Here is a 9174-nt window from a genome sequence, read left to right as displayed (position 1 = left end):
TGTGCGTGCGCGCGGTTTACCTGGAGTTCCGTGGTGTGTGTGTGTGTGTGTGTGCGTGCGCGCGGTTTACCTGGAGTTCCGTGGTGTGTGTGTGTGTGTGTGTGTGTGCGTGCGCGCGGTTTACCTGGAGTTCCGTGGTGTGTGTGTGTGTGTGTGTGCGTGCGCGCGGTTTACCTGGAGTTCCGTGGTGTGTGTGTGTGTGTGTGTGTGTGTGTGTGTGTGCGCGCGGTTTACCTGGAGTTCCGTGGTGTGTGTGTGTGTGTGTGTGTGTGTGCGCGCGGTTTACCTGGAGTTCCGTGGTGTGTGTGTGTGTGTGTGTGTGTGCGTGCGCGCGGTTTACCTGGAGTTCCGTGGTGTGTGTGTGTGTGTGTGTGTGTGTGTGTGTGTGTGCGCGCGGTTTACCTGGAGTTCCGTGGTGTGTGTGTGTGTGTGTGTGTGTGTGTGTGTGTGTGTGTGCGCGCGGTTTACCTGGAGTTCCGTGGTGTGTGTGTGTGTGTGTGTGTGTGTGTGTGTGCGCGCGGTTTACCTGGAGTTCCGTGGTGTGTGTGTGTGTGTGTGTGTGTGTGCGCGCGCGGTTTACCTGGAGTTCCGTGGTGTGTGTGTGTGTGTGTCTGTGTGTGTGTGTGTGCGCACGGTTTACCTGGAGTTCCGTGGTGTGTGTGTGTGTGTGTGTGTGTGTGTGTGTGCGCGCAGTTTACCTGGAGTTCCGTGGTGTGTGTGTGTGTGTGTGTGTGTGTGTGTGTGTGTGCGCGCGGTTTACCTGGAGTTCCGTGGTGTGTGTGTGTGTGTGTGTGTGTGTGTGTGTGTGTGTGTGTGTGCGCGCGGTTTACCTGGAGTTCCGTGGTGTGTGTGTGTGTGTGTGTGTGTGTGTGTGTGTGTGTGTGTGTGTGTGTGTGTGTGTGCGCGCGGTTTACCTGGGGTTCAGTGGTGTGTGTGTGTGGGGGGGGGGTTTACCTGGAGTTCAGTGGTGTGTGTGTGTGGGGGGGTTTACCTGGGGTTCAGTGGTGTGTGTGTGGGGGGGGGGGGGGTTTACCTGGAGTTCAGTGGTGTGTGTGTGGGGGGGGGTTTACCTGGGGTTCAGTGGTGTGTGTGTGTGGGGGGGGGTTTACCTGGGGTTCAGTAGTGTGTGTGTGTGTGTGTGTGTGGGGGGGGGGGTTTACCTGGGGTTCAGTGGTGTGTGTGTGTGTGGGGGGGGGGGTTTACCTGGAGTTCAGTGGTGTGTGTGTGTGTGGGGGGGGGGGTTTACCTGGAGTTCAGTGGTGTGTGTGTGTGTGGGGGGGGGGGGTTACCTGGGGTTCAGTGGTGTGTGTGTGTGGGGGGGGGGTTTACCTGGGGTTCAGTGGTGTGTGTGTGGGGGGGGGGGGGGGGGGGTTTACCTGGGGTTCAGGTAAGGACAGTGAACTGTCTGAGGATGGAGAGGAGGAAGGAGATGGAGGCTCAGCCTTCACCTGGAACACTACAACACACACAGCATACCATCAATATATACAAGTATACACAAACAAATTAAAACCCCATACAGGCACATAGGCGATGAAACATACACTCTTACACACATTCAGGTCAGGGAAAAAGATACTCACACATGTCCACAGGGAGGGGCTGCGTTATCGTCAGGTCGTCTTTTATGACGGCCGTGTCACCTGTAGAAAGAGAGAAATTCTTGATATGTTTCTCACAGACACACACAGACACACACAGACACAAAAAAAAATCAGGTTGTCGAGAGCATAACATGCATGTTCGAGTGTGAAGCCCGAGTGTCTGGTCGTGCTTAAAGCAACCCAAGACACTGACAAAGGGTCTGATCAGTGCTGCAAAGAATATATAATAATACATAGCATTTTCTTAAATTCTACAACAACCCGAGTTTCACCCAAACAACGGAATCACAGATTCACGGTGGTTTTTAATGAAAATAATATCGGTTCAGTATCGATATTGAGTGACGTTTAAATGCAAGATCTCAGTATGAGATCGGTAGAGAAAAACTTATCACACTAAAAACACAATAATCAATTAACTTCAATATATTATGAGAAAATTGGAAATCAATGACAATTTATACCATGACACGAACAAAAAAACATATATGGAAATAACATTTAAAAAGTGATACAGTACATATAGTGTCAATAAGATAATTATTTTAAAAATAATAAATAATTCTCCAATAAATGACAAGCAAAAAAAGTTTAAGGTTCAGGCTGGGTTAAGAAGAAACAGAAGATAGCAGCTAGCACGATGGGATTAGCATGATGCTAACTGAAGAACATTGGCTTTTTATTCATTATTAAATAGTACATCATTAAATAGTAAATTAAATTTTAGTCTGTTAACTATTCAGTTAACGTGTGCATGACTTTTTTGGAAAAGTGGATCACTGTTTAACAATCAACAGGAGTAAGAATTAATTTACCAGTAAGCAGATGGTCTTCCAGGTGTTTCCATGGTGACGTGGGGTTGTCAGGGTCAAGGGTCAGGACAAGGTGATTGTCAAGCTGGGGGGCGGGACAGAAGGACAGTGAGAAAGGGAGAAAGAAAACGTGTCAGATTAAGGATTATCTATTCAGCAGACAGCTCAATAAAACCATTACCATAATACTACTGAGACACACACTCAGACACACACCTTATTTAACCCTGGCAGGAGCATCTTAAGTCACACCTCAGCTCTTGGACCACTGGATGAGCACTAGATCACCTACACAGAAATGTTCAACTGAAACTGCTCTAGACTGAGACTAAATAGTGCAGTTATTTTAGAACTATTTACAAGAAGAAATTTCTGGTTGCCCTGCATTGCTGGAGCTAACAATACAGGCAGACCTAATGCTGCAGTGTCTCTAGAGCTCATGTAACCACCACAGTGTCACTAGAGGCAACAGACAGCAAACCTCGTCACTACATTATCAGCAGAGCCTGGAGACCCACTACAACTTATTTGGAGATAATGTCTGCAGGACAGCATCCTTGCAGGTAACCAGGGCATCTAATCACTGTAGATGGCTGGTGTGATTTCATGACAATCAGACTGCAAAGTATTATGAATGGTCTTCAGAGCTCTTGGGAGATGGTGCACCACCACACTAAGTGGGGTTAAGTCGTGCAGACTCGCCTGATCACTGACATCTCACACTGTAAATAATGAAGCCTTGTAACATGACCCGACTTCCTCACATTCACATTCACAGGCTGGGGTGTGACGACTGAAACGTGCGCAAGTGTGTGTGTCTGTGTGTGTGTGTGTGCACGTGTACTCACCGATGTGTCATATTTCAGTCCTCTGTTGAAGTCCCCCTCTTCACCCTCTTCCATACTCTCACACTGATACAGACACGCATCTGCGATGGGCACCAAGGTGTTATTAGAAAATGAAAGGAATCTAGAAATATCTAGAAGGGAAGTGGGTTGTGGCTGAAGGCGGATTACGATCCCTCTCTGCATCCTGACCTAAAAACGCATATACCCACACACAAGCATGTACCATGGGTAGGTTCACACACACAACCCATATTCTGTCTCACACACATTCTCACATGCATGCATGTATGTATACACACGTTCACTTCCACACACACCCCAAAACCACCTTCACTTTACACTTGCCAACAGTGCAGTAACAACTTTAACAGATGAGGATAACTGAACAAGGGTTAAAACAAGCCTATGATTACTTCTAGACTGGATTAAAAGAATAGAGAGAATACCCTTGTACTAAAACTGACATTCTGACCTTTAATCACATAATCATTATTTAATTTCAAACCCAGTGGAGTTTGAAAACCAAACTGTGTCACTGTCCAATTACTTACAGACTACACATCCTAAATGCACTAATGTGGTGGGAAATGTCGGCTGCTTGTCCAGCGTTCACGAAGCCTACAGGGGTATTTTCATCACTTAACTGACTCAGACACTGCTGCTGCACAGTGTCACACATTAAATGATAACACCCCCGAAGTTCTCTACTGGAGAATAAAAGTCTAATTGGAGGTGACACCACAAACATGGGAAACTCTGGCGAGTAGCGTTTCCATCGTTGCGAAGGTGTTTGTTTCTTAGTGTGTCTTCTTGGTTGGTGATTTCATTTTTTTAACTCAAGCTGATAACCATGTTTTGACTGACAGTGGATAATATTGCAAAGGCGGAAGGCTAAATAAACCGTTTACTACTACAGTACACAGCATGTCGATACAACTGACGCTCTGTTCAACTCTAACTAGCTATTCAAAATGCGGTCGTTCTAGGCGTCATGTTAGTCACTGGACCTTAAACCCAAAACAAGAGCTTTGCGCCTGATCCCAACCATAACACCGGTCGGCACGAGGCCAATTAGCTCGCGAGCGTGTGTGTTTTCGGGGTCATGCACAGAAGATGAAAGGATGGACCTTTCTGTTGCTGCTGGCAAACAAAACCGACGGATGCTTCACGTCCGGACAGACGCCCGCGCGCACGCCACGACCCGCATCGTCATCGCATTTACCGTAATGCTACGAGCCAGCCATTATTTATCGGGTGGTGCAAAACAGATCTCTGCGTGCTCTCTCCGGCGTCGGCCATCCATCTTAGCTAGCTTGCATTCGGGTTTTTCATTCAACCACTTACTGACTGTAGTCCAGAAATACCGAAGAACCCAGCACGGCCTCGCGCACTTTGCACTTACCCCAGTCCTCGCTCGTGAGAAGGTTGTCGGCGAAGAAGCGACTGTCCAGGTCCGACAGCAGCTCCGCGGTCATGTCCACAGACAGGGGCGCCCAGAGGAGACAGCTGCGCCAGCACGGCGATTACAGCACGCGGTGGAACGTATCGTACCAATCCGTATGCGCGCGGAACGAACGTCGCCGGTCTTGGAACGTCCAGTTCTTTATTGACGCGCTGTCGCGAGGCTACTTGTCACGCCACACATCTGACACAGATAAGGAAATTGATTTCCCTACGAAACGGATATCCTCGTTTTTTTCGACGGTATCCAATCGGAGCATAGAAAATTAGATTGATCACCTCGACGACCGCTCAAATTCTTAGGTGAGCCTTATTGGGCGAGAGCTCAACCAATGACTAATCTATACAGAAGAAAGGCGGGATTTAGTCATTCTCTTGACCAATGATAAAATAATATTTTGAGTTACAGTAATCAAAACCAATACTTGTGAAGTATTTCAGTTTACGTAAAAGTCATTGTCGTTGACTAAAGAGAATATTGCCACACCTGCCATACATTTAAGAGTAAAAGTATGTGCAGTTGGTCAAACACGTTTTGGTCAGTTGCGTTTTTATGAGCAACCTTACTAAAGACAAAAGCTGTTAGTCTGCTTGAAGTCGCTGTAACGCTATCCGTTAGCTACACAACTTCCTCATTTTAATGTTTGGGTTTGCAGGTCAAGACTCGTTTTTTCACGAGTGTGATCCAGATTTGAGAACAGGTTAAGGAAAGTGAACTGAGTTGAATATAAATAGAAACGTGAGCTCTGCTTCTTATACAGCAGTTCAGAAAACAATACCAATGTGAACAGCAGCTATAAAACAACTACTTTAAAGAAATACCTGCAAAAGTACTTTGTCAAAGCTAAGTACAACATGACCATCAATGTAGTGCCTAAAACCCTTGAAACTCGAGTTTTATTAGAAAGGCTTTCTGTATAAAAAAAAAAAAAAAAAAAAGTGTTTTGGAAGTTTTACGCCGCAAAACCACCAAAAATTACACATTTTACGGTGTTTGTGTACGTCTAAAACACTAAAGGTGCTGCTTTCGCGTTCATCGTTAAAAGCACTGCTTTAGAGTAAGATAATGAGCTCCACCTGCCAATTTGACAGTGTTAATTAACTCGTTATTTGACCAGATACAAGTTGTTTCTAGCGATAAATTACAGGAAACAAGTTTGTCATCTTGTAAAAAAAAAATAAAAAATGCATATCTAATGTTTGCGTCGAACATGATAACTAGTGTATATATAGATGGATTTGTTAGCATAGCTATCAGAGGAAAGGGCTGATGTCGAGATTAAAATTGAATCAAATGAGAAGGTGTTATCGAAACAAACCAGATGGATGCCAAACAGTGAATATATGGATAATAGCATTATTGGTCCTGGAGTATCCATGTTTTTGTACTTATGTTTTTCTGTTCCATCTCTAGCCCTGCCTAGCAAAGTTTCAAGAACTGCATGCACCCACACCTGTGCATATCTGTGATTTGTTTGTCTGTAAGGTTATAGTAAATAAGAAAAATCTGATGTAAAGTCAGCACTTCTTTTCAGTAAAGCTTTGTGAATACAGGCCTTGATGCAGATTTTGAAGCCAGACATGAGCTTGGATTGATTGCTGACGTAGTACTTAAAACCACGCATACATTGTGCCTACTCTTTGTCCCATATATATAACTTATGTGACTGCAATTTATACATCTGGGTTGGTTGGAAACAATGCAAAGGAGTCTTGAATAGGCCAGGGGAAGATTGGCAAATGTCACTGCAGCAGATCAGCTAATTAATGACACAACTGAATACTGCCATGAAGTTCAGACATGTATTCATCACCCACAAACAGGTATTCTAACAATATATGGTGCTGAACATTTAGGTTCGTAGTTTTGAAAAATGTAATGATGGTTTATATCTTAAAGTGGGGAAAACTGCTACTTTTTAAAGGCCTAAATACCATTGTATAGTCTATATTTAAGCAGACCTTAAAATCTAAAATTGTCTAGTACTACTGATACAGCCAGTTCAAGTTACCAGGCACCACTTAGTTGGAGTGGCACTAGAGGTCGACCACGTTATCACTAGAGACCAATTATTATTTCTGAGGTCATGTGGCTTTACATCACAAATGGAAGACATATTGCATGTGGCATTGTAGACAGTCAGAAGATGTTTGAGGTAAGTTTATGTTTAATTCTTGTAGTGTTTGTGGTGGAATGACTTGCCCACACAATTTATTTCAGATTTTTTTTTTTCCAATAAAACTTAAAACTGAGTACATATAGAAACATCCCTATAAAATGAAATTCATACGAAACATGTTTATCTAGATGAGCTTTCACCCTATATAGCTGGAACAAGCTGAAAACATTTTACTGATGTTTCATGCACAGTTGTGTTCTACTGGAATTCATGTCCAGAGACACAGAGAGAAGGCGGGTATGCCTCTGCTTAATCCTACAGCAGATGCACTTAGAGCAGTGTCTCAGACACTACACCAAAGAGCATACTGTGTGGCTAGACCCAACTCTTTGTGGCACCTTGATGGGAACCACAAATTGATAAGGTAAATACATTAACTCGTGGCACTCTTTTTTTGGGGGGGAGAAATAAATGTAAAGAAACTGTCAATTATAGCCCTTTGAAAGTTTTTGAAACCCAATTCCCTGGACATGCATAAAGATGGCAAGCTGCCTGTCTGCTTGTCCCCCAAAGTGTATACTCACATTATTACTGAACTTTATTTTAGATGGAGGATGGTTATTCATGGAGGCATTGATGGTTACCATCTCATTGTCTACCTACGTGCCTCCAATAACACCAGGGGCAACACTGTCATGGACAGCTTTATAAGCACTGTGGCCAAGTATGGTGTGCCTTCTAGAGTCATAACAGATCGTAGTGGCGAGAACAATGCAGTGTGCTTGCTAATTAATATTTTCAGAGGCTCTGAGAGAGGCAGTACTCTAAGAGGAAGACACATGTGTAACCAGAGCATTGAGAGGCTTTGGGGTGACCTGTAGAGTGGGTTTACAAATGTGTACTATGATGTCTTCAGTTTTCTGGAGAGTGAAGGAATTGTGGATGCAGACAATCAGCTCCATTTTTGGGCTCTTTACTATTTGTACTTTCCAAGGATCAACAGAGATTTAGATACCTTTGGTCCATTGTTGGGCAATCATGGTTTAAGTACAGGAAGATACCAGAGCCCAGTGCAGATTTTTGTAAGAGGTTACTTGGAACCGCAGGGATGGGCAGCTACTGCAATGTTTGACCTCTTTGGTGCACCAGCATTCAAACTTTTTAAAGATTTGGTTGGTATCATAAAATACTAAATTTCACTAACTAATCCTATATATGAATGTTTTATGAGCCATTTGGCAATGTTAATAATTTCACTTTAACATGGAAAAAATGTTTACATTTAAAAAGTGGTTATTTAAATTTTAAATTGTGGCTCCTCCTGGTAAGAAGAGGCAGCAGGCACAGGTGGATGCATTTGGTTTCCTCCAGCTACCGTCTTCCTGACCATAAAATTCAACCTGGCAGTTTTGCTGGAACCCCAGCGGAGGGACTGAGTCAGCCCCGGTGCCAAAGATGAGGAGGCCCTCATATGATATATCCATGTTTTCTTCTGTTGATATTTATTCAAAGAAATGTTATAGGAATAATAATGAACGAACAAGATGTTCTCTTGTGGACTCCATAGGATGGTAAACAGGTCCTGGACATTAGACAGTGTCAGTTTTTGAATAGTGGGAGGAACTGTCCGCAGGAAGTCATTCATTCTTGGTGAACTTGTGGAGTATACTTGCCACCCTGAATATGTTGAGCACAACCATTAAACACGATCTCCTCTTTGGCATCATCTACAGTCCATACACGCAGAATTACTTATTCTAAAAAAGAAGAACCAAATGAAAGTATTTAACACAACCATTGTGCTTTAGAGATCTATCTAGAAAAATCAGTTGAGGGAGGACATTGGTGTAGTATAATGCATAAAAATGTTCATTTTAGAATTTAATTGCATTTATTTTCAACTGGGATAAGAATGGTCTTGGTCAGGGAGGTAAGAATGAACTCAATGCTAACTCTAAAAGAGCTCCAAACGTCCTGAGCAGAGATGGCAAAACCTAATAGATGGACAACCATCTCCGCAGAACTCTGCAGAATTATGCCTTTATTGTGGAGTGGCAAGATGCAAACTACTATCTTTGTCTACGTGTTACCAGTTATTTACATGCTGTCTAGCAAATTCCAAGCAAGGGGTATGAAAACATTCTGAAACCTCTGTGTGTGTGTTTGTGTGTATTACCCCTGATACAGATGATATGATTCTGTTCATAAATCATGGGCAGGTTGGTTAGAGAAGCTGTGAATCCTTCAGTTGTTGTTTTTATGAGAGCTACACATGGCAACCTGAACAATTAAAGCAATTCTAGTTTTGTTTGCTTATATGCTGTCAACA

The 9174-nt window shown here is 43.5% G+C and overlaps 1 protein-coding gene across 2 annotated transcripts in view; it reads right to left on the bottom strand.

The window, feature by feature from the left end:
• atf6b (activating transcription factor 6 beta) overlaps positions 1–4932 on the bottom strand; it is a 25229-nt gene extending 20297 nt beyond the window's left edge. For both annotated transcript variants that reach the window (XM_027020408.2, XM_027020409.2), the window contains exons 1-5: positions 4667–4932; positions 3265–3344; positions 2420–2501; positions 1584–1643; positions 1377–1456 (exon numbers count right to left, since the gene is read on the bottom strand). In XM_027020408.2, the coding sequence (XP_026876209.2) occupies positions 1377–1456; positions 1584–1643; positions 2420–2501; positions 3265–3344; positions 4667–4739 (375 nt within the window). In that variant the 5' untranslated portion in view covers positions 4740–4932. The remainder of the gene's footprint in view (positions 1–1376; positions 1457–1583; positions 1644–2419; positions 2502–3264; positions 3345–4666) is intronic.
• Between the last annotated feature and the right edge of the window lie 4242 nt (positions 4933–9174).

The sequence above is a fragment of the Electrophorus electricus genome, chromosome 2, assembly GCF_013358815.1.
Source record: "Electrophorus electricus isolate fEleEle1 chromosome 2, fEleEle1.pri, whole genome shotgun sequence".
Taxonomy (NCBI): domain Eukaryota; kingdom Metazoa; phylum Chordata; class Actinopteri; order Gymnotiformes; family Gymnotidae; genus Electrophorus; species Electrophorus electricus.
Note: the sequence above shows the minus strand (reverse complement) of the source record. Positions and strands in the feature narration are given on the sequence as shown.